Genomic DNA, 26,173 nt, shown 5'->3' with positions numbered 1-26,173 from the left:
GGTAAGAGTTGGCATGAATATTGGCCAAGGACACTTTTCCAGGTATAGGTTCAGGTGATGGAGCCTTCTAGTGGGAAAGTCTGTGAGTAATGATGAGGAGACTTTCTAGCTTAGTGATAGGCAGCACTGGGATCTTTGGAACGTTCCCACATCACAGCCTGTGCATTCATGCAAAGGCAAGTACTTTGCCCAATCAAGGATGCTGGGGCTGGGGTCTACTCTGTTTGCATCACCAAGACTCAGCCACCAGGGAGCTACAGAATGCCAACTTGGTAGAAAAGAACTTGCCTTTCTAAGTGTTAAGTGTTTGATAACAACTGGAGACAGGATTTCATTGTTCTGACTACAGGGGTTCAGAATATGTCACCCCCACATACGACATTTTGGCATATTGATTATTTTGAATTAAACATACTTGAGAAACAGCCAGTGCAAGAACCCTCTGACCCTCCTTTGTCCCCCTGAAAGCAGAAGATAAATCTCCCCTGTGAAAGGTGCCCTCCCTGTACCAGGAGGGTAGAAGCATCCTTGTCACCAGAGACATAGAATTTAGGGTCCACAAGGCTGTATAAACAAACTTTGTTAATTTTTCACTGTTTAACACCCCTAGCTGAAACCCCCCTGCCTTGTCAATTATTCACAAATTTATTGTTTCTCTGTCTAAAAGGTATAAAAGCTTCCAGCTCTAGTCACATCTTAGAGTCACATATCTTTAAGAGCTCCCATACATACATACATACATACATAATTATGCATACATAATTACATTTGTTTTTCTCTTGTTAATCTGTATTTTATTACAGGGATATTTCAGTCATGAACCTAGAAAATTATTTTTCCTCTCCTACGACATTCAGCCCCTTAAATAAAGGTGCGTGATGGGGAGATTTCCATATGTAAGCTTTGACAGGTGTCAGTGCTCAGTCACCATTTTGCACAGACACGCTCCTCCCCTGCCAACCCCAGTTCCTTCAGTGAGTTTGCTGCATCATCCTTCATCTGAGCTCTTAAATAAACAGCCCAGGGTCATCTTCACTCTCCCACACTCCCTGTGGCCAAGCACTCAGCACGGACCTCTTATTCTCTCTCTACAGCATTTCAAACTTTCAGTAAATCCTTCAAACACATCTTACATCTGTTGACTCTTCTGCATGTCTGCTTTACACCACTCTGGTTTCTCTTACTTGGGGCAGGGGGTCAGCAGTCCCCTCTTAACTGCCTGCAGCCTCCCTTCTTTCCCCACTGCCTTCTATTCTCACAACACAGGCAGAGTGAGTTTTTACAAACACAAATCCGATCATGTCACTATTGTGCTTAAAATTCTTCAGTGGCTGTCTTCCCATTGCCTGTAGGAAAAATAAAAATTTCTTCCCTTGGCCTCCAAGATGCCCAGGAACTGACCTCTCTTGGCTGGCCTTTGTTGCAGGCACACTGGCTTTCTTTCTGTTCCCATCTGTTAGCAAGCTTCACGCAGCCCCAGGGCATCTGCACTTGCAGCTTCCTCTGCTTGGACTACTATGAGCCTGGTCCTTACCTTTCAGGACTCTGCTGTTAGTCCCTCCCAGATCATCTTAGCAGTTCTCCCCTTCTTCTTCTTTTTAAATCATAAGGTTTAATTATAGTTCAGAAAAAACTGAATGAATAACTTTCTCTGAAAAAATATATTGACTTTGTAGATTGTAGTTATGCTCGGGGAGCTGGTAAGTTAAATTATCCTATTTTCTATTCTGAAAATGCTAAAAGTCCCATTTTCAGTCTTTATACAGAGATGCATGTGCCCAAAATGGCTGAGACTAAATGTCACAAGAAAGGCTAACGCTGTAAAGCTAGGGCATGCAATAGGTTCTAGGAGAAAGTCTCAGAAGTACCCAAAATGGCGGCAAGGAACATTTAGCTGGAATGTGGAGTTCTTTTCAATCATCTTTGTCTTTTGTTCCATGTTTAAGGATGTGTGTGAACTCAATGTAATTGAAATTTTCCTTTTTGTCAATAGGTGCTTCTATATATAGCTCATCTACTTCCTCATCTGTAAACGTATCTCCTACTGTTGTCAGCAGCTCCCCCAGCTTACCTTCCTGAACGGTGCTGTCCGAACACGGCGGTCCAGTCGGTAAGATGGGCGGGAGGGAGTGCGGCTTCTACCCCGGCTTCTACCGCAGCTGTGCAACCGCTGTGCACAAAGGCTCCTCCCTCCAACCCAGTTCCTTTGGGGCATCTGCAGCCTACACTACCCAGTTGGTTGTCAAAACATGGCGGTGGCAGGACCGCTCTCTGGACCTTTGGCATATGCAAATGATCTGTATGCAAATTAACCTGGTCCCAACTTCCCCCCCATGGGAAATGGGAATGGACTTTGCTCATTCCCAGAAGAAATGTTTTTTTTTTTTTTTTTTTTCCCACTGTTCAAGGTTTATTTGTTTTAGTTGGTATGACACTTGGATCATTGGTTGCATTATTTATATGTAGACTTTTCATTTTACATTATATGGCAATGTACACTAGTCTGATTCATATGGTACACAAAATAAGATCCTTGAGAACAGTTATGCACAAGACATGCAATATTAGATTTATACATTGGATCCCAGGATGGGATTGACTGGAGAAAAAAAGCTGGACCAGGCACATTTGGTAAAGGAACCACAAGTTATATAGCACAGAGTGAATACACACCCCGTTTGAAGGGCAACTGTAGTGTGTGCAACACTGGCAGTGGTGCCTTTGAGGAGGTGGAACAATTTCACACTAACCAGGTTAGGGCTACACAAGATAAATACCTTCCAGCATCAGGATACAGATGCAGGGTTTTATGGACCATTATCATTTCTATCTTCTATCTTTAGGAAATTGATGTTTTTAATCACAGATCAGATAAAAGGGACAATATTCACAATCACCAACTAAAATCCTGTTGTAGCCCAGACAGTGAGGTGGTACGACATTAGAAGACTTTAAAACTGCAGCTCCTTCTGGATCCCCCAAAGGGTATCTGCGCTCTTCTTCAAACGGGTCTCTTCCTCAGGTGTCAGAGTCACCTTCACAACATCTGAGATTCCATTCTGCCCCAAGATGCAAGGAACACTACAGAAGACGTCTTCTTTTATTCCATAGAGACCCTTGATCATTGTGGAAATTGGATGCACCTGCCTAAGATTCTTCATTATACTTTCTGCCAAATCTGCCACAGATAGTCCAATGGCCCAGGATGTGTAGCCTTTCAGTTTGATCAACTCATAAGCACTGTCAACCACCTGTTTGTGAACTTGTTTCCACTGTTCCTTATCTGCATCAGTGCCTAAATCAGGGTGCAGAGTCTTTAGGGCAACACCGGCAACATTCACACCACTCCACACAGGCACACTAGAGTCTCCATGCTCCCCAAGGACCCACCCGTGACAGCTTAATGGGTGAACTCCCAGCCTTTCCCCCATTAGGTAACGGAACCGGGCTGAATCCAGGTTGCAACCACTTCCAATAACACGGCTTTTGGGAAAGCCACTTATCTTCCAAGCCACATAAGTCAAGATATCCACTGGATTGGAAACAATGAGCAATTTGCAGTTGGGACTGTATTTTACAACATTAGGAATGATGAATTTAAAAATGTTCACGTTACGCTGGACCAAATTCAGACGGCTTTCTCCCTCTTGTTGACATGTCCCAGCTGTGACAATAACCAGCTTGGAATTTGCAGTTACAGTATAGTCTTTGCCAGAGACAATTTTTGGTGTTCTAAGGAAAAGGCTGCCATGTTGGAGATCCATCATCTCTCCCTTTAATTTGTCTTCCATGACATCAACAAGAGCAAGTTCATCTGCCAAGTCCTTCATTAAGATACTGATGGCACAGGCCATGCCAACAGCACCAACCCCAACGACTGTAATCTTATTCTGGGGGGTTTGTTCTTCCTTAAGAAGATTCACAATCAGCTGATCCTTGAGAGCTGCCATATTGGACTTAGAACCAAAAGGAATCAGGTGTGCACGGTGGGATGGTGTCGGTGGCGCGCAGAGATGGATCCGGACTTGGCGGCAGCAGCGCGGGTACCAGAAATGTTGATGGACCTAGCACAACATATAGACTGGGGAAAAGCTGGGAAATGTAAATAACATTGAATATGTTGCTGTACAAACTCACCCTAACCGAATGTATGTCTGGAAATGTGGGGTCAGCATCTGCAAATACATAAATATGTAAGAGGCAATTTCTATGAGTCCTTTTGCGTGGCTGGCAGTTTCTTTTTTTTCTTCTTCTTCGCATCCCCAACCCCCCAACCCCCAAGGGACCTTTTGAGATGGACTAGGAGTTTCCCTTTTATCTCTAACTCCTTTTCCCTTCCTTCTCTCAATAAATTTGGTGTAAAATCCTAGACTGTTTTCTGGGTGACTTCTTAGAGCAAAGGCAGGCTGATAGGTGCCAGTTGCTTCTTCATCAAAGCAAGCAAAAGCATTTCTGATAACATCTGGATCTGGACCATTGAACTTCTCACCAAACATCGTGAGAAAAGGTGAAATTTATGGGACCTGGCACCTCATTCATCATGGCATGTAGATACTCATTGGCTGGATTTTCCCCAGGGAGGCATGCATACCATGAAGATCTCCCTTGTCAATGAAACCATCTCTGTTCTATTTTTTTTTTTTTTTTTGCTGTGTGGTTGCCTCTCACTTGCGGCCCCAGCTGGGGACCTGACGTGTAACCTAGTCATGTGCCCTGACTGGGAATCGAACCAGCGACACTTGGCTCGCAGGCCGACGCTCAATCCACTGAGCCACAGCGGCCAGGGCTTCCATCTCTGTTCTGATCAATCATGTAGAAGGACTATTTAAACTCCTGAATCTGTGACTGGTCAAACATGGTGAATACATTAGATGTTGCGTGTATGCGAGCACTTCTTGGTGGTTTTGGTCTTTGCCTTTTTGTTTGATCTGGTAGTGGTTATATCCCTGCACAGCCGCGAGAATCTGAGCGCTTCTTGATGCCCTCACTGCTGCTTTCACCTCCCCTTCCTTTAAGTGACATCATTCTTTTCATTTCTTTTAATTACTTATTACTAAGTTGAATTATGTTCGCTAAAAATATATGTCCAAGTCATAACCACTGGTACCTGCGAATGCAGCCTTATTTGAAATAGGATCTTTATAGATATAATCAAGTTAAAATGAGGTCATTCATACTGCTGTTGGGGAGGAAGAAATTTTCCTCTACCCTCAAAGTTCTTTAGCCTGGTCTAATAACTAAATTTAATGGGTACAGATTAACAAGAGAACATAATCAAATTTATTACATACATATACATGGGAACCTCACATGCATGAGAGAGTCAGAGACCCCACACACAAGAGACATTCAGAGACAGAGGGTTAAAATGAGGTATATATGACATTTTGAGCCACAGATGAGGTAAGACATCTTGGGGCTTCAGAGAGGAGGAAGGTCATTGCGGGATGATGAGCAGGTGTTCAGTAACTAGTATTTTATCCTGCCGTACAGATCTGCCAAAAAAGTTCTTTCTGATAATCTCTTATTATGGGCAAAGCCCCTGATTCAAATTCTTCTAGGTAGTTAAAGAAGAGGCTGGGGCAGAAGTTTCTTTTGAGACCATAAAGTCTTGGTTGCCTTTAGCTCAAAATAATCTGTGGACTACAAAGGCGCATCTTGGGATGACTCATTCTGAACCCCTACACTGTACTAGAGTGGGCACTAGTCCATTGACTGATGTCCTTATGAGACGTGGGAGGTTTTCACAGACCCAGGCACAAGGCAGAACACCATATGAAGACGGAGGCAGAGACTGTGTGACAGAAGCCAAGGATCGCTGCTGGTAGCCTCCAGAAGTTGGGAGACACAAGGAAGGCTCTCCCCTTGAGCCTCCAGATAGAACCAATCCTGCCAACACTTTGACTTCAGACTTCTGGCATCCAGAACTATGAGAAAATAAATTTCTGTTGGTTTAAGGCACCAAGTAGTGGTCATTTGTTACCTGGGAAACTAATACAGTTGGCAATTATTTTGTTTGCTTATTTGTTTATGCTTTTTCTTCCACTTGAACAGACCTTTATTTCTTTATTCTTTCTCCTTTCAAAAAAATCTTCACTTAAGGATTTGTTCATTGATTTTAGAGAAAGGAGAGAGAAAGAGAGAGAAAAACATCGATGTGAGAGAGAAACATCAATTGGTTGCCTCTGGTACATGCCCCAACTGGAGGTTGAACCCGCAACCTTTTGGTGTTAGTGACGCCAACTGAGTCACCCTACCAGGGATCTTTATTCTCTTTTGTTTCTCTAGTGTCCAGCTGTGTGTCTAACACAGAGTAGGTACTTGCCAAATATTTCTGGATGCATCAATTCCCCCACATAGTCAGCCATAACATCTTATCAAATTTAGCTTCTTTTGTATTCATCGCTCTGTATCCTGTCCATTGTCCTGCTTTTGTTCATCATCTTCCTATGAATTACTATTATTTTAAAATTTTATTTATAGAGAAAGAGAGAGAGACATTGATATGTTGTTCCACTTATTTATGCATTTATTGATTGATTCTTGTATGTGCCCTGAATGGGGATTGAACCTGCAACCTTGGCGTATCTGGATGGTGCTCCAGCCAACTGAGCTACCTGGCTAGGGTCCCTCTGAATTATTACAAGAGTATTCCATCTGGCCTCCTTGCTGCTTAACATTTTCTCCTCTTTCTAATATAAATCTGATCTTCTAACTTTTCTACTTTAAACCCTTTATTATTTTCCATTGCCCTTCACTAGTTGTTGGACTTTGGGCATACTCCATAAACTCTCAGCCTCAGTCTCAATATCTGTGCAATGGCAGTAATAATTGCATGTACCTTACCAGGCGGATGTGGAGATTAACTAAGAATCAATGCAAAGCACACAGTCCAGCACATCACAAGAGTCCTGAGAATGCTTGCTTTTACTATTAAGGTCAGCGTTTGTTTGGCTATATAAAATGAGTCCTTGGTTAAGATGGGGCAAAATATTTGAAAAATCACATGTTCAAAGCTGGCTTGCCCAACAACTGTTAAAATGATGAAAAAGCAGAGTTGGTCTAGCATTTTGGCTTGTTGAAGTTGAACAAGTTTGGCTTATTGAAAAGATGGTTATTTTGAAAGCATGACTTTCACATATCATTATGCACACAATAAAGAAAGAACATTAAAATCATATCATTTGTACCACAGACATAATCTTGAATATAGAAATAAAATAATTCATTTTAATCATGGCTCAGAATTGAACCTCTCTTTTTCTGAAAACCTCTTAACCAGGATATTTCAAAAAAATGTTTAAAATGCATGGTAACAGATTTTAATGTCTAAAAATTATTCATATATTCATAACTTTATTATAGCACAGGAGATTTGAGGAATCAAAGCAGGGTAAAGGGACTATCCATTAGCTGCTTTAAAAAACCCATAAGTAAAATAAATTTAAATACTGTAACTACCTTCCTATTGACTCAGAGTTATTTAATAAGATGGGGAGTTCTCATTGATTTGAAAGGCTAAATTGGTGAGAACTTTTATAAAAAGCTTTCTTTCAAAAAGTCAGGCCTTCTTTAGAATTGAACCAAACTGTGATGTGATCAGCTGCTTTTCTGAACCTACTGTGGTTTGATTTGGAAAGTTTTAAAAATAGTGCCAGCAAGGAAGGGAGTAAATAACTGAAAGTGGAAGCATAAATATGCCTTGATAAGATAGCTGACCCCAGCAAGTGCCTGGCAACACAAGCGTACTGTTATTTATTATTTATTAGAATTAGAAATTCTCCTACAAGTTAGTGGGAGAAACAGAGAGGCTTTTGGTCAAAGTGATATAGCCTGTAGGGGAACACTGAGGATTCAGCAGCCACCTCCCCAAGCAGCACACTCTGCCTGTGATATATCTATTTCTGGACCACACCGGCAGTAGTTATGGGTCCTTGGGTTCTTAGAGTCACTCAGAGAGGCAGAGACTGTTTGATGGGAAAACTCAGGGGAATGTTCCAAGCTATGAGAATCAAACAACGACCTGGTCATGCCCAGTAGGAGAGGGAAACTCTCCCCAGTGTTTTATTTTATGAAAAAGTAAAATCTTCTAAAGTGTTCTCTACACAAGTATACTTTCATGTTGTATGTAATTAAAATAATACAGATGACATGTTAATTTTCCTTGATTCTCTTCTCATGTCCACCTGGGACTCTTGTTTTTCTCATTCCAAAGTCAATAGGCATTGGTACTGTTATTTCCATATGTCTTCTTCCAGATATTGTCTATTCTTTTTTCTTTTCTTTTAAAAATAATTTTTATTTTTTAATTACATTTGATGTACAATATTATATTAGTTTTCAGGTGTACAACCCAGTGATTAGACTTTTATATAACTTACAAAGTGATCATCCCAATAGCTTTAATACCCATCAGACACCATGCAGTTAAGACAATATCACTGACTATATTCCCTATGCTATACTTTACAACCCCGCAACTATTCTGTAACTACCAATTTGTACTTCTTAATCCCCCCATCTTTTTCACTCATCTCTCTCACAACCATCCATGAGTTAGTTTCTCTTCAGTTTGTTCATTTAGATTCCATATACAAGTGAAATCGTTTGGCATTTGTCTTTCTCTGTCTGACACTTCACTCAGCACAGTACCATCTAGGTTCATCCTTGTTTTTGCAGTTGTCAAGATTGCATTCTTTTAATGGCAGAGTCATGTTCCATTGTACATATACACTTTTTTTTTTTTTTATCCACTTGTCTATTGATGGGCACTTAGGTAGCTTCAGCAACTTGGCTATTGTAAATAATGTTGCAATGAACAGCCCAGGATACTTCAGTGCCAGGGAGAGAAGTCCCCACAACTTCTGGCTGTAAAAACCAATGGGGATTATGGCTGAGTGAGACAGAGGGCTTCTGGAGTCCCAGGCATTCCTTCTAAAGGGCTTGCACACAGACTTACTTGGACTTGCAGGCTCTGAGCCTCAGTGCTGGGGCAGCAGCCTGAAGGGCACCAGAGACAAATAGGGAGGAAATGAAGTATCTGCTATCAGGGAGAGAGCTGGCAGGGATGGGGAGGCAGCTTTATCCCAGATGGACACGTTGGCAGAGGACATTGTTCCTTTTCTGATCCCTCTCCCCACAGAGCTGGGGGGCCATATCTGAGTCTCCATCAACCTGATTATCACTGTTCATCCTGCCCTAGTGAATCTCTGAGACCCCATCCCTCCTGACCTGCAGGCCCGCTAAAGCTACTTCCAGTGGCTTTTCTACACAAATGCCTGTCTTGGCTCATACTCCAGACTTTCCTGAAAATCTCTCAAATGTTCACAAACCCCAAACAAGCAGCATCTGTCCTCGATGTGCCTCATACCTCTTGCTAAGTGGCCCCAGGCCCAGCACTAGCAGCAGCCAGCCTTGATTTGCAGCTTGGCCTCTCCTGGGCATCCCCAAGCCCAGCACAAGTAACAGTCATCTGCAGATGGCTTTGTAGCTCATGCTGGATAGCCCCAGGCAGAACACAGGCAATGACTGACCTTAGCCTGCACTTCTGGGGAGGCCCCCAAAGCCAGTGCTGGGTGGACAGCTTCAGGCCACACTGAAGAATTAACCAGCCACCTTCACAAGTGACACATTCAGGGAGCAGACTCAGTGGGCACCAGAGCCCCACTGAAGTAAGTCGTGCTGCATCAGGTCAGCCCTTGCACAGCTGATTCTCCACAGTGGCTGCAGCCACTCCTTGTAGATGATTAGCCAGGGGGTAAATTCTTCCCATTGACATGCCAACAGCAACCAAGGCTCAACCACAACAGGAAGGTGTACACAGCCCACATGGTGGCACACCTGGAGCGCCCGCCTTGGATGATGGAGGCTGCACCACTGGGCCCTACAGGACACTTACAGCATAAGGCCACTCTACCAAGCCTGGGAGATGTAGTGACTCTACCTAATACATAGAAACAAACACAGAGAAGCTACAAAAATGAGGTGGCAAAGAAATAGGTCCCAAGTGAAAAAACAGAACAAATCTCCAGAAACAGATCTAATCAAAATAGAGAAAAACAAACTTAGATGCAGAATTTAAAACATTGGTTATAAGGATGCTTGATGAACTTAGGGAAGGGTGATGAACTTATTGAGAACTTCAACAAAGAGATAGGAAACATTAAAATGGACACAGAAAACATGAAAAATAACCAGTTATAAAGAAAAAATACATTAACTAAAATAAAAATATATTACAGGATATCAACAGAGGAGTAGATGAAGCAGAGGGTCAAGTCAGAGATTTAGAAGATCTCTGATTCAGAAGATTTAGAAAAAAGCAGAAAATATGCAATCAGAACAGAAATAAAAATAAATAAAGAAAGAAAGAAAAACCCCTCCAAATGAGGACAATGTAGGGAGCCTCTGGGTCAACTTCAAGTGTAACATCATTCTCATCATGGGGGTGCCAGAAGGAGAAGAAAGAGAACAAGAAATTGAAAACCTTGTAAAAAATGACAGAAAATTTCCCTAACCTGGTAAAGAAAATAGTCATAGAAGCCCAAGAAGCACAGAGAGTCTCAAACAAGATGAACCCAAAGGGGCCCACAGCAGACACATCATAATTAAAATGCCGAAGGTTAAAGACAAAGAAAGGACCTTAAAAACAGCAAAAATGAAAAAAGAAAAGCAGTTAGTTACTTATAAGGGAAATCCCATAATACTGTCAGCTGATTTCTCAACAGAAACTTGGCAATCCAGAAGGGATTGGCATGAAATATTCAACGTAATGAAAAGCAAGGACCTATAGCCAAAATTGCTCTATCCAGCAAAGCTATTATTTAGAGTTGAAGGATAGATAAAGAGCTTCCTAGACAAGAAAAAGCTAAAGGAGTTTATCACCACAAAATCAGTATTACATGAAATGTTAAAAAGTCTTCTTTAAAAAGAACAAGAAGAAGAAAAAATGAAAAAATATAAATAATAAAATGATGATAAATACATGTGGATCAAAAATTGAATCTGAAAAACAAAATAAATGAGTAAGCAGAACAGAAACAGATTGATAGCTACAAGGAACATTTTGATGTTTGCCAGATGGGAGGATGATTGAGGGGATGGGTGAAAAAGGTGAAGGGATTAAAAGTACAAGTTGGTAGTTACGGGATATAAAGTACAGCATAAGGAAGATTGCCAGTGATATTGTAATAACTGCATGGTGTCAGATGCAGATGAGATTCATCAGGATGATCATTTAGGAAGTTAAATAATATCTAATCACTGGGTTGTACACTTGAAACTAATATAATATTGTATGTCAACTGTAATTGAAAAATAAAAAATAATTTAAAGCAAAAAAGTAAAAGAAAGTACCACATTTACCCATGCCACTATTTTGTACAGAAGTCCTATGCATTTTCAAACAGACATGTACTTATAGAAATGTTTAAGGTTTGTACGTGACTTTGACATACACCTTTGAAAATTTTAAGTTATACATGCTTTAAGTTTAAGGATCAACTTGTATTTTTAAAAATTACATTTACTGATTATGATATTACAGTAGTCTCAATTTTTCTCCTTTTGTCCCCCTCCATGCAGCACTCCTCACTCCTCGGGCAATCTCCACACTATTGTTCATGTCCATGGGTCATGAGTATAAGTTCTTCGACTACTCCATTTCCTGTATGGTACTTTACAGCCCCATGGCTATTCTGAACTACCCATTTGTGCTTCTTAATCCCCTTGCCTCTTCATACATTCCCCCCCAACCCCATCCCATCTGGCCACCATCAAAATACTCTCCGTATTCATGTTTCTATCTCTGTTCTTCTTGTTTTCTTGGTTCAATTGTTGAGGGATATGTATTTATTGTCATTTTATTGTTTATTGTTTTGATCTTTTTCTTAAATAACTCCCTTTAATAATTCCATATAATAATGGTTTGGTGAGGATGCACTCCTTTAGTCTATTCTTGTCTGGGAGTTCTTTTTTTCCCTTCAATTCTAAATGACAGCTTTCTTGGGCAAGGAAATCTTGATTGTAAGTCTTTGCTCTTCATGACATTGAATTTTTCCTGCCTATGCCTTCTATCCTCAAAAGTTTCTTTTGAGAAATCAGCTGACAGTCTTATGGGAACTCTCCTATAGGTAACTAATTGCTTTTCTCTTGCTGCTCTTGAGAACCTCTCTTTATTTTTAGCCTTTGGCATTTTAATTATGATGTGTGTTGGTGTGGGCCTCTTTGTGTCTGTTTTGTTTGGGACTCTGTACTTCCCAGAATTGCATGTCTATTTCCTTTGCCAAATTTGGGAAGTATTTCTTCATTATTTTTTCACATAAGCTTTGAATTTCTTGCTGTTCCTCTTCTCCTTCTGGTACCCCTATGATTTGGATGTTGTTACATTTAAAGTTGTCCCAGAGGTTCCCAAGCCTCTCCTCATTTTTTTCAATTCTTATTTCCTCCTTCTGTACTGACTATTTATTTCTTCCTTACATTCCAGTTCGTTGGTTTGAATCCTGGTTTCCTTCCCTTCACCACTGGTTTCGTGTGGGTTTTCCCTCGTTTCATTTAGCATAGGCTTCACTTCTTGCCTTAAGTGTTTGCGGTGCTTAATCTTGTCTGTCAAGTCTGTGAGCATGATTATCACCAATGTTTTGAACTGTGCATCTGTTAGGTTGACTATCTCCTTGTCACTTAGTTCTCCCACTGGAACCTTGATCTGCCCTTCCTTTTGGGCCATACTACTCTGTCTCCTCAACTTGACAGCTTTCTGTGTTTGCCTCTGTGTCTTAGGTAGAGCTGTTAACACCTGTTATGTTATAAAGAGTGGAGCCTTAGGTATTCATTGTTGCCGGAAACCTGTTTTACCATATTGTGGTGCTGTATGTGGGGGAGAGGTGAGGGAAAAGACAATGCCCTTTGTTTTGCACTCGTCCCTTTTCAAGGCAATTCTCCCACTTCCCATACTAGACAAGCTGATTCTGTTGAGAGACCCGAAGTTTCTTCCTCTGCCCCGACCCTCACTGGTTTTTACAATCAGAAGCAATGTGGCTCTATTTTCCCCGGCACTGGAACAATGAGCTGCGCAGTCTGGTCTGGGTCTGGGATCACATCCCAGGTTTCCCTCCCTACTTTTAAAATGTATGACTACACTTTTTGCTGCAGCTACAGCCCCTGTGCTGCTGCCGCAGCCACTGCTGCTGCCACACTGCATCTTCTCCACCCCAGTTCCACCCCTCCTACCTATCTGGCTATTTCTTTTTTATTCCTTCATTTTTTGATCCATATAGTTTGATTATTTTTTTGTTTTTTGTTTTTAATTTTGAGTAGTTGCAAATTCCTTCTTAGCTGTGAAGGAGACTCAGCGTGTCTACCTTATGCCTCCATCTTGGCTGGCTGAGTTGTTTATTGTAGTTATAATTAAAAAAATATTTTCTTGATTGTGCTATTATAGTTGTCCTGACTTTCCCCTTTCTTTCCTGACAACACCCAGCATCCCCTACTCCCTCAGGCAATCCCCTACCATTGTTCATGTCCATGGGTCACCCATGTATGTTCTTTGGTTACTCCATTTCTTATACTGTAATTTACATCTCCATGGCTACTCTATAATTACGTATTTTTACTTCTTAATCCTCTCACCTCTTTACCCTTTTCCCCACACCTCCCCTCCTCTGGAAACCATCAAAATGTTTTCAGTATCCATGATTCTGTCTTTGTTCTTCTTGTTTGCTCAGTTTTTTAATTTTTAGATTCATTTGTTGATTTGTATTTTTTGCCACTTTATTGTTTATAGTTTTGATCTCCTTTTTCTTAAATAAGTTCCTTTAACATTTCATATAATAATGGTTTGATGATGACTAACTTCTTTAGTTTTTCCTTGTCTTGGAAGCTCTTTATCTGCCCTTCCATTCTAAAGCATAGCTTTTCTGGGTATAGCAATCTTGGTTATATGTCCCTTTTTTCATGACTTTGAATATTTCTTGCCAGTTCTTTCTAGCCTGAAAAGTTTCTTTTGAGAAATCAGCTGACAGTCTTATGGAAACACCCCCGTAGTTAACTAACTTCTATTCTGTTGCTTCTTTTAAGATTCTCTCTTACCTTTAACCTTTGACATTTTAATTATGATGTGTCTTGGTGTAGACCTCTTTGGGTCTAGCTTATTTGGGACTCTGTGCTTCCTGGACTTGCACGTCTATTTCTATTATTAAATTAGGGAAGTTTTCTTTCATTATTTTTTCAAATAGATTTCCAATTTCTTGCTCTTTCTCTTCTCCTTCTGGCACCGCCATGATGTGAATCTTGGACCTCTTGTATTTGTCCCAAAAGCTGCTTATACTCTCCTCATTTAAAAAAAATTCTTTTTCTTCTTTTTGTTCTGATTGGTTGTTTTTTGTTTCCTTATGTTCCATATTATTGATTTAATTCTTGGCGTCATCCATTCTACTGTTGTTTCCCTAAAAATTGTTCTTTATTTCAATTAGTGTATCCTTAGTTTCTGAGTGAATCTATTTTTATGCTGTTGAAATCCCCACTAAGTTTCTTGAGCATCCTTATAACCGTGCTTTGAACTCTGCATCTGATAGATCACTTATTTACATTTTGTTTAGCTCTTTTCTGGTGTTTTGATATATTCTTTCATCTGGGCCATGTTTCTTTGTCGGCTCATCTTGGCAGCCTTTTTGTGTTTGTTTCTATGTACTAAGTAGAGCTGCTTTGACTCCGTGTCTTGGTAGCATAGGCTAATGTAGCAGGTGTGCTGTAAGGTCAGGTGGCACAGCCTCCCCTGTCACCCAAGATGGGTACTTGAGGTGGGCCCTTCCTGTGGGCTGAGTACAACCTCCTCTTGTAGTTGGGCCTTGATTGCTGTTAGCAGGTCAATGGGAAGGATTTACCCAGGCCAGTCAGCTGCAAGGACTGGCTGTGACCACTAACCACTAATCTCCACCCTCCATGGAGCATCAGCTGTGCAGGGGCAGGGTGGTGGTGCTTTGATGTGGTCTGTAGCTGTCCATTGGGTACACAGGCTCTGGGATTTCCTGGGTGGTGCAGGCTAAGGTCAGCCCCGACCTGTGTTCTGCCTGGGGCATGCTGTCTGAGATATAAAGCAATCTGAGATGGCTGCTACTTGTGCTGGGAGATTCCCAGGCAAAGCCAAGCTGTGAATCTAGGCTGGGACTCACTGACACAAGCTGTTGCTTGTTTTGATAGGATTTAGAAAGTTTTGAAGCATGAGCCAAGACCAGCCATTCACATGGAAAAGCAGCTTGGGTGGGTCCGTTTGTATGTTGGGTGGAGTGGTGTTTCTGGGGGTCTCCAAGGCAGTTCAAACAATGTTAGCCAGGTTGATGGAATCTCAGATACGGCACCAGCTTGCTGGCTCAGTGGGGGTATGGCTTAGAAAAGGGACAATGGCCTCTGTTCACCTTGATATCAGATCCTTCAATTCTCCCTGTATAACACTGGTGCCTTTCAAGCTGCTATCCCAGTGCTGGAGCTCAGAGGGAGTTCGTCTTAGCAGGTGAGTCCATGTGTGGATTCTTTAATAGGAACTGGTTGGGGCTCTAGCAGTTTCTTCCACAAATTCAATCCCTACTGGTTTTTGCATCCAGAACCTGTGGGAATTTATCTTCTTGGCACTGGAACCCTGGGCTGGGGGGCCTGGTGTGGGGCTGGGACTCCTTGCTCCTGAGATATCCCTCCTGAATTTTTACCCACCACATGTGGGTGAGGGACCAGCTTGTTCCACGTCTGCAGCCCTTTTACCAGTCTGGATGGATGCGATTTCTTTAATTCCATAGTTGTCAGACTTCTGTTCAACTTGACTTCTGATGGTTCTGAGCGATGGTTGTTCTATATTTTAGTTGTAATTTTGATGTGGTTATGTGAAGAGGAGAGCCCTGTTTGCCTATGTTACCATCTTGACTGGAAGTACTAAGGATCAAATTGTTTTACAAGACTTTTATGAAGAACTCCATCTATTGAATCCTAACTGAGTGCTAGGTGCTGAGCTACAACAATGTCCAAGGCAATTATTAACAATATAACTGACTGAGTAGTCTTTCCCTTTGAGTGGGTCATTCCCACCTCACAGCCCCCATTGCTGATATCCTAAGTATTATCTTATCTACTCTCACAACAAGTCATGTGATAGATGATACCATTATTATTTCTCTTTACAGAGAAAGTAGCCTAAACTAACAAGGTAAAAAAGTTTGACAAAGCCATGTAACTAGAAACAGGTGCTTTGCCTGGATTCCAAATCAGGCAGTGTGACTCCTTGATGTGATGACTCCATGCAGGAATACTTCCTTTGGTTTCAAGCTGCTCTTGCATTGAAATGATAGCAAAAATTAGGAAATGAAATACTATATTAGAAGGCGAAGCAACTTTGCCTTCTATGTCCCAGAGAGAAGAACAGTCACTTTGATCCAGGGCAGGAATTCATGCTTCACATTTAGTCAGAAGCCTCAGTTTTGAGTGTTATGTGTCCCAGAGAGGAAACTTTATGGGAGATGACTGATAAAATCACAGTGCCCATCTCATATCAGAGACACAACCACAAACAGATTCCTTCCAAGGTCAACTTCTCGACAGTGTTTTGTAATTAAATCTCCATCATGAAGAAAGCAAAGTGAAGCAATTATGGAAAATATTCTTGATTTCAGATGTCTGAATGACTTCACAAGATATTGAGTCTGTTTAGGGCTGCTATAATATACAAAATACTATAGGTTGGGCCCCTAAAGAGCAGAAACTAATTTTCTCACAGTTCTGGAGGCTGGAAGCCCAAGACCAAGGCTTCACAGGTTTGGTTTCTCCTGAGTCTCCTTGGCTTACAGGTGGCCACCTTCTCATGTATCCTCCTCACGGGGACTTTCCTTTGTGTGTGTGCATCCCTGGCGTCCCTTTAACTATACAGCATTATTCAAATTGGACGAGGGCCTCACCACCCTAATAACCTCATTTTACTTTTGTCACTCCTTTAAAGACCTATCTACAAAAACAGTCACATTCTGAGGTACTTGGGCAGGGGTGTATTACATCTTGAACATATGAATTTGGGGGACACTGTCGAGCCCCTAACACTCATTATTTACATCATTTCATATCCTCCATTGCTTCACTCCTCTCTTGTCTTACCCTTGCTGCCCTGATTGCATGTTTCAAATAAAGCATTAACACCTACATCCGTGCCTCAGGTTCTGTTTTCCAGGCAACTTAGGCTAATGTAGTGTAAGGGAAGAGACCCCAAATCTCACAGTTTGGCCCAAATCTATGTTCCATGCTACAATGAAATTAAGTGAAATAGCTTCTATCCTAAAATGGGTCATAACCCTTCCTTGTTTAAAATGCACCAATGGCTTCTCAGTGCACTTGATCTAAAACCTCACTCCTAACCATACAGGGCCCTACCTGACCTGTGCGCTGCCCACCTCTCCAGTCTCAGCTCCAGCACCCTCCAGGCACACAGGTCCTCTTTCTGGTCCTCCAGCCTGCTTGCTCCTTTCCTGGCTTACGGGATATTACCCTTGCTCTGCTCTTTGCTGGGTTGCTTACATGGCTGCCTTCTATGGATTGGGTGGGTCTCAGACTAAATATCACCTTTTGTATTCATTGTCTAGGGCTGCTGTAACAAAGTACCACAAACTTGGTGGCCTAAAACAAGAGAAATTAATTCTCTCATAGTTATGGAGGCCAGAAGTCTGAAATCAGGGTGTTGGCAGGGCCTGCTCCCTCTGAGCTCTAGGAGAGGATCCTTCCTCCCTCTTCCAGCTTATGGTGGCTGCTACCTGCTTTTGACCATCCTTGGCTTGTAGACTCATTGCTCCAATTTCTGCCTTTGTCTTCGCATGGCATTGTCCCTTGTGTCTGTGCATGTGCAAATTTCCCTTTTCTTATAAGGACACCAGCCAATTGCTAGTGCTGCCCTAATACAGCATGACCTCATCTTAATGATTACATCTGCAAATACCATATTTCCAAATGGACTGCGTTCACAGGTAGCAGAGGATAGGACTTCCACATACCTTTTTTGGAGACACAGTTCAACCCGAACACCTCCTTAATACAATTCCTCCAAACAGAAGTCCTGAAGCACTTCGTCTCTCCAGCCTTATTTAAAGGTGTTGTGCTGTCATGAAAATGTGCTTCTTAGATCTGCCATGGTGGCAAATGGGATTGAATGGCCCCAGCTGCTGCCAGTAGGTCCTCAGGGGGCTCCACGTCTATCCTAAGTCAGTCTGGATGTGACATGGCCTTTCCTACTGACAGATTCTCAGTCAGCACCACTATTTGCAGGCTTACGGGATGCCCAGTCTGTGGACACAGAATCCCACATGGCATAGCATTTGACCAGGGGACCTGCTTTGCAGTGAGGGAGGCACAAGGGTGGGCCCAGGACTGCTGGTCATATTATATGTACCATCCAGAAGCAACTGGTCACATAGAGCATTGCATTCTTGAGATGCCAGCTTACATGCTGCGCTCTGAAACATTGATTATCATCCTTCAGGATGTGGCACATGCATTGAATCAGAGACCACCCTGTGAAGCTGTGTCCCCAGTAGGAGGAGTACACAGGTCCAGGAACTGAGGGAAAGAAGCAGGAGTGCACCCACTTAGCATCACTCTCAACGATACACTGGGGGACACAGCAAGGATTCCGCTAAAATATACAAGTTGTACCAGGACAATTGGGACACCTATGCCCAGACTAGCAGGAGAAAGGGGACATCACCATACTAGTAGGGGTAACTGGTGTGGATCAGCAGGAGGCGCAGGGCTGCTTTTACACAGTGGGGGTGGGGAGGAACATGTGTGAAGTGCAGGTGATCTACTTGGGGGCCTCCTGGCATGCCATTGTCCCACTGAAACTGAATGGGCTATGCAGTAACCCTGGCTTGAGAATGGTATGATTTGGCAAGAGTTGAGACCTTTCAGGAATGAAGGTTTGGGCCACACCTCCAAGTAGACTATCAGGACCAGCTAGGGTGTTAGTGGAGGACAAGGAGAATTAGAATGAGTAGTAGAGGAGGAAAGGATGAGTACCAGGTGCAACCTCAAGACCAGCTGCTGTGATTCAAAGCCTTAGTGTGAACCAATTACCTCCCTATTTAAAATTCCCCCTCAGGAAGACAGGCCCATGAAAAACATGGAGGGTCGCTCCCCAAACATGCACGGAGACTGTGGCAGCCATGACAGTGACCTCTGAGATGTACAGGGAGTGAACTTGACTGACCACCCAGCTGCTGCCACTCACCACTGCTCTCGCACTGAGCCTGAGCTTCCCCAGGCTGCTCCCAGCCGGGCCTGAACATGGCAAAGGTATTAGTGCATCAGGCCCATTGCTATAAGATACAGGGTTGCTCTGTGGGACAGCTTTGGCTCTCAAACTCCCCATCAGGCTGCCCAGATCTTTCTTGGACTTGCACTACAGTCTGAGACTCTTGCTACCCAATTTCCCTTCCTTCTCCCTCTCTTTCAGTGGTGTTGGACCAGCATTATGGTCTGAAGTTTCTTCCCCTTGGACTTCCTCTCTTTATTCTTCACAAGTGCTTCTCTGCCTCCCCCAGCCTTAACCTGTTGCAGTCTGAGTCCATCTCAGTGACTATTTCTTGGAGAACCTTCAACTAACAATGGATTTCTTTCCCCTCCCCCCTCCCCCACCACTCATTTTTTTTTTTTCAGTCTGTATCTTAGCTCCATGTTTTTTCTGTAATAGAAATTTCACAGTTGCCTGTACCTTATTTATCACTTTATTTTTTCTGTTTTGGTCACCAGAACGAAAACTCCATTAGGACAGGAACCGCATCTAAAATAAACTCACTGTTGTAACTTGGTGCCTGGCATGGTGCCTAGTGTGTAATGAGCATTTCATCAACACTTATGAAATGGGACTATTGATCAGCTAATGCTGCAGAGATTACTGTCAGGATGCTCTTTGTCTTGCAATTGTTGGTGTTTAGAGTGAAGGCACAAAGTGTCACAGGGAGAAGTCAGTGAATTGAAAAACAAGAAAACAAACTTCCCTGACACAATGAGCACACAACTGACAACAGAATGAAGCCACTTGAAAAAATCTAAAGAGCTGATGGATTGCGGCACTTCTCATGGTGCTCAGAGGGAGCAGAAGTTCAGAGGAACTGATCTACAAAGGCAACCTTCATGGAAAACGAGCAGAGGATATTGAGACTTGGCCGCAAATCAAATTAGCCTTTTCATGTCCACAAGCAATCAAAGCTTCTGAGGGGTGTGTAGAGATCTGAGTAAGAGGGAGTGAAGGGAGGGTGGACCATCTCAGCATTGGAATCTGCTGTGCAGGACTTGCTCAGCAGGGCTTCTGAGCTCTGTGCTTCATTAGATCCTGGCTTTGAGCTGTTTCATCTCCTCCAGCTCCACCCCTCTGACCCCCCTCTACTCTCTTTCAAGCTGAAGAAAAAACTAAACTGTCTGCAGTTTATGGGTACACTAGAGACCCAATGTTTCTGGCTTAGTGTTTACTGTTCCTTTGTGTGCTTGTTAGTTTTGTATTCTTTTGAGGTTTCTTTCACTGTAAACTCAGTACACTAGAAAGGACTTCTTTGGTAATATTTAGTTCTCATAAAGAAGTTTTTAGTGGCAGTGAGAGGCAGTATTTTTTTAAGTATATTTTACTGATTATGCTATTACAGTTGTCCCAATTTTTTCCCTTTTGCCCCCCTCCTCTTGGTACCCTCCTTTCCTCTAGACATCCCTCCTCTTAGTTCATGTCCATTGATCATGCATATAAGTTCTTTGGCTTCTCCATTTCCTATATTATTCTTAACATCCCCCTGTCTATTTTGTTCCTATCAATTATGCTTCTTAATCCCTGCACCATTTCCCCATTCTTTTCCGTCCCCCTCCCAGCTGATAACCCTCTAAATGATCCCCATATCTATGGTTCTTCGTATTCCTGTTCTGGTTGTTTGCTGAGGATATTTTTTGTTGTTGTTTGTTTGTTTTTTTAGATTCAGTTGTTGATAGTTGTGAATTTATTGCCTTTTTAATGTTCATAGTTTTGATCTCCTTTTTCTTAAATAAGTCCCTTTAACATTTCATATAACAATGCTTGGTGATGATGAGCTCCTTTAGCTTTACCTTGTCTGGGAAGCACTTTATCTTCCCTTCCATTCTAAATGATAGCTTTGCTGGATAGAGTAATCTTGGTTGTAGGTCCTTCCTTTTCATCACATTGAATACTTCTTGCCAGTCCCTTCTTGCCTGTAAAGTTTCTTTTGAGAAATCTGCTGACAGTCTATCGGAACTCCTTTGTAGATAACTCTCTTCTTTTCTCTTGCTGCTTTTAAGATTCTCTCTTTATCTTTAACCTTTGACATTTTAATTATGATGAGTCTTGGTGTGGCTCTCTTTGGGTCTAGCTTGTTTGGGACTCTCTGTGCTTCATGGACTTGTATGTCTATTTCCTTTGCCATTTTTGGGAAGTTTTCTTTCATTATTTGTTCACATAAGTTTTCAATTTCTTGCTCTTCCTCTTCTCTTTTTGGCACCCCTATGATTTGGGTGTTGACATGTTTGGAGATGTCCCAGAGATTCCTAAATCTATCCTCATTTTTTTTTTTTAAGAGGCATTAATGTTCAGTGGTTAATACCATGGCTTTGGACTCTGTATCAGTCAGGATAGACTAGGTCATGTTGTAGTAACAAAAACATGTCTGTTTTAGCTTGGGCTGCTATAAAAAAATGCCACAGGCTGGGTGGCTTAAACAACAGAAATTTATTTCTCATAGGAGGCTAGGAAGTCTAAGATCACAGTGCCAGCAGATTTGGTATCTGGAGAAGCCACTCTTCTTGGCTTGCCAGTGCTTTTTCACTGTATCTGCCCAAGCTCTCTGATGTCTCTTCTTATAAAGGCTCTAATCCTATCATGGGGCCCCCACCCTTCTGAACTCATCTAAACCTAATCATCTCCTAAAGGCTCCATCTCCAAATACCATCACATTAGGGGCTAGGGCTGGCTGGTTAGCCCTGGCTGGTTTAGCTCAGTGGATTGAGCATCGGCCTGCGAGCTAAGTGTCGCTGGTTCGATCTTCCAGTCAGGGTACATCAGAGAAGGAAAACTCTGACTCCAAAAAACTTCCGCTGCCTTGCGGCATACCTCTTCAGGGGAAAGGCTAAGGGAGTAAACCCCGACAGAAAATCCGGAGCCGGAGTCCCTAAGGCGGTTCGACGTTGTAGTCAACACCGGCAACTCCTGCGGCGCACCTGAACCCAAGCTGTATTGACTCCGTCTTTCCCTTGGATCCTTCAGCTGCGAAGAGAGGGGGGGTCTGCTGCATGGGCAACAGCTGGCCCTCCATATCACCCTGCCCAGGCTCTGTAGCTTCAGCGTCATCGCAAGATGTCGATTCAACACGGGAGGAGACAGATACCATGTCACTCCCGAGTCGGACTGCACAGCCATTCTCGGCCGTGCAGATAGACTCTTAAGAAGCTACACCATCGTCTCTCGAGACGGACGGCTGCCGACGAGGGGCTAGGGCTTCAACGTGTGGATTTTGGAAGAGACAAATGTTAAGCCCATGACACTGTCCCTCCTGGGTCAGCCAACCCCATGCTTCATCATCCTCTCATTGAAACTCAGGCCCATGGAGCTGTCACCTTCTGGGGTATTGCCATTCACCATGGAAGAAAGAAGGAGAATGTGATGAATTAAGCACTGATTCGGAAAGCTTGTGCCTTCCCGTGAGACAGATCCCTTCTTTCCACATTTCCTTGGTCAAAAGCAAGTTGCACATCCACATGTAACATCAAAGAGAAGCATGGAAAGTGCAATTCTGCCTTGAGCTCAGGACAGAACTATATTACTGGGAACAGTTCCAGTGATCACCTGAGTAACATAATCTAGATTTTGCTGTGAAGGTATTTTCTAGATGTGACTAATATTTAAATCAGCAGATTCTGAATAAAGCAGATTGCCCTCCATAATGTGGGTGGATCTCATCCAACAGTTGAAGGTCTTAAGAGCAAAAATGGAAGCTTTCCAAAGAAGAAATTTGGCTTCAAGAGTGTAACATAGAAACCTTACTTGAGTTTCCAGACTGCTTGGCTTGCCCTGTGGATTTTGGACTCAAGACTGTAAAATCGACTTGTTCTTGAATTTTTAGTTTGCTGGCTTGCCCTATAATTTCAGACTTGCCAGCTCTCAGAACTGCATCAGCCAATTCCTTGAAATTATATATACTGTATGTCTGATCTTCTATTGTCTCAGCTTCTCTGGAAAACCTTGACTAATACATAGTTACAACCGAATTATAGAATTACCCCTACACCATGCAAACACTCAGTCCAGAGCAAAGCCTTGTTTCCTTGAACCTTTTCCCCAATCATCTAACAAGTCCAAATCTTTTAAGAACTTTCTAACCTTGCTTAATTGAGTCACCTTGGACCGGCCTCATAAATTTTCATAAAGTAAAAATGCAGGGCCCCTGTTAAAAAATTACTAAGAATTTCAAGATGGTAATAGCAGAGACTCAACCAATTACAAGACATGTGACCTGTGCAGTTGAACATGGCCCAGTGCTTACAGGTCACATGCCTACATAGTCTGCCCCAGAGCACTTCACAGTTCCCCCTGGTTGTATATCAGGTTAGTGTTCAACTACAAGTGTGTTTTTGGTGGTCTTTAGCTGGGAGGTAATTATAAGAATTTCCTTCCAATCTTTTATATATATGTATCTTTTACTTATGTAAGAGAGATAGAGCTAGAGAATGAGAGAGATGTCCTATCTATACCCATATATAGACAGATATCTATGGCTATATATATGTATATATATTTTCCTATCCTGTACTTGTCCCATAATATTTTCAAAAACAAAATTGATTAGCTGCATAATACTCAATATTATATAAATCTGTATCCTTATATGAACTGGACCATGTTCCTTGTTAAAATTTGCTACATATACCTGGTTGCTTTTAACCACCTGAAGTAGTTAAAAAGAAATTACCCAAAAACATGTGAGAAATGAGCTTTTATGTAATACATATGAGAGCATATATAGAGAAAAGCATGCTTATGCTATTGACATATTAAAGAAAATACTAAATAATAACTACCAATAATAATGTGTCATAATAAAAACCATTTGTAACCACCAAAGTAAATGATGTTGAAAACATCTAGCTATAGATGCAGTATTGCAATGATATTTGAATTTATGAATAATATTTCTTGATCTTGAGAAAAAGTAAGAGGTGTAGTCTGAATTTGTAGGTTTTCCATAGGTCACTGTGCCTGCTCTGGGCTACACATCAGTCATCCTATAAAAAGGGAGTTCTGGCATTTTCCTTCTGCTCATTATCTTAATACTAACTCCTTGCCTTAATTCATTTCTCAAACTCGAATGCATACTGCCCTCTGACCTTGTACTGTCTCCTTTTCTCATCTTTCCTTGTAATTCTAACATTTAATGCATAGTGTTGTTTTCCTGGCTTTGGTTTGAGATGACCCTAAGTATGTGGGGTCACCCTCTAATTATACTGCTTCAGCCAGCCATGGAAAAAAGCCTTCCCAGAAATTGACTGGCTCTGAGTGTCTTGTTAATAATAACAAAATCACTAAAGTTTCCTGAGCACCTATTCTGTGCCAGGAACTGTGCTCATGAATGATTTGCACATAAATTTATATGCTTTATAAATTAATCCTTGCACCAATCCCAGGAAGTTGATACTATTATCAAGGACATCATTACAGATAAGGAAACAGAGTCTCAGGAAGGTTAAGCCACTTGCCCAAGGCCACATAGGGTCCATTGTGGTGAAACTAGACATCATATTTTTCTGGATCTAAAATTTTGCCTTAATTATAATACTGTGTCACTCTGTGGGCAGGATCTAGACAGTTCTGTGTGAATATTTAAACTGGAAGTTCAAAACAATAACATTAAAGATGTGCATTGGTCAGGATTAGTCAGGGGAGCTGAGTCACCATGAATGTTACAGCATATGGGACATGTTAGTGGAATCAGAGCTTCTATAATTGTGGGAAAAGCTGGGGAAGTGAGGACCAGAAGAGGTCTCTGAGGCCAGGAACATCCAGTTCCTAAAATAGGGTTATGAAGGGAACTTGTAGAATGGTCCAGGTTTCCCGTGTATCTTCTACCTCTGTGATTCAGGAGCCAAGCATTTGGTGGTGGGGTTGGGTTTGTTGTTGGTCAGCAGGGCCAGCAGCTGGGAAGAAGAGCTGGAAGTGGAGCGAAGGAGGTTGAAGATATACTTGAACCTATCAGACATCTTTGTGACCATCCATCACTGCAGGCAATGATGATGTCCATCAGTGAACAGTGGCTGCTGCTTCCCACCTGTTTTTCTCTGTTGGCCAACTCTTTCCTGGAATGGTAGAGGGGGGGAGATTCTGGGAGACACAGTTCTGAGAAGAGCCAAGTGGACATAACACAATGTAGTGCAGAGGTTATTTATGGACATTGGGAGAAGGCAAGGCCTTGTGATGGTTAATTTTATTTGTCAACATGGCTGGGCCATGGGCTGCCAGATATTTGGCCAAACATTATTCTGGGTGTATCCATGAGGGTGTTTTTGGATGAGATTGACATTAAAATGGATAGGCTGAATAAAATAAATTGCCTTCCCCAACATGGGTGGGCCTCATCAAATAAGTATAAGGCTTCACTAGAATAAAAAGACTGACTCTCCCTTGAGTAAGAGGAACTCCTCTGGAATACTATTGAGTTGGGACATTAGTCTCTTCCTGCCTTTGAACTCAAACTGAAACACTGGCTCTTCTTGGGCCTCAAGCCTGCTGGCTCTTGGACTAAAACTTATACCATTGGCTATTCTTGTTTTCAAGCCTTCAGAGTTAGACTGAAACTACACCATCACCATTGAGTCTCCTGGGTATCCAGCTTGCCAACTTTAGATCTTAGGACTTCTCAGCCTCCATAACTGTGTGAACAAATTTCTTGTAATACATCTTGTTCTCTCTATATAGACATCTTGTTGGTTATGTTTTTCTGGAGAACCCTAATACAGGCCTAGGTTTCACTTTCTGAGTAACAAAATCTATTTGGACATTCTCAGAAGAGATTGTGTACTTTTGGTTTGGGTTTAATTGCTTCAGGTCAAAGTGTTCTGCTATGAAAACTTGACTGTAGTTTAGTAATTTTGGATAAAAGAATCTTTTAGT

At 42.0% G+C, this 26,173-nt stretch overlaps 1 protein-coding gene and 1 pseudogene across 2 annotated transcripts; both read right to left on the bottom strand.

Moving 5' to 3' along the window:
• Positions 1–1,913: 1,913 nt before the first annotated feature.
• LOC150009259 (myosin regulatory light chain 2, smooth muscle minor isoform-like) lies at positions 1,914–25,263 on the bottom strand (annotated as a pseudogene).
• On the bottom strand, positions 2,403–3,983 carry LOC150009260 (L-lactate dehydrogenase A chain-like). Of its 2 annotated transcripts, XM_090276997.1 has the most exons (2): positions 3,264–3,983; positions 2,403–2,994 (listed from the first exon to the last, which is right to left on the bottom strand). In XM_090276997.1, exons 1-2 carry the CDS (start codon positions 3,948–3,950, stop codon positions 2,857–2,859), a joined length of 825 nt encoding a protein of 274 aa, XP_090133123.1. In that variant the 5' UTR covers positions 3,951–3,983; the 3' UTR covers positions 2,403–2,856. The 2 variants fall into 2 exon arrangements, with proteins under 2 accessions (XP_090133123.1, XP_090133122.1); XM_090276996.1 differs by having other exon boundaries at positions 2,839–3,983.
• Positions 25,264–26,173: the final 910 nt, after the last annotated feature.

The sequence above is a fragment of the Furipterus horrens genome, unplaced genomic scaffold (genome assembly GCF_987537825.1).
Source record: "Furipterus horrens unplaced genomic scaffold, mFurHor1.1.pri manual_scaffold_5, whole genome shotgun sequence".
Taxonomy (NCBI): Eukaryota; Metazoa; Chordata; class Mammalia; order Chiroptera; family Furipteridae; genus Furipterus; species Furipterus horrens.
The sequence above is the reverse complement of the archived record's forward strand: the minus strand, read 5'-3'. Positions and strand labels throughout refer to the sequence as shown.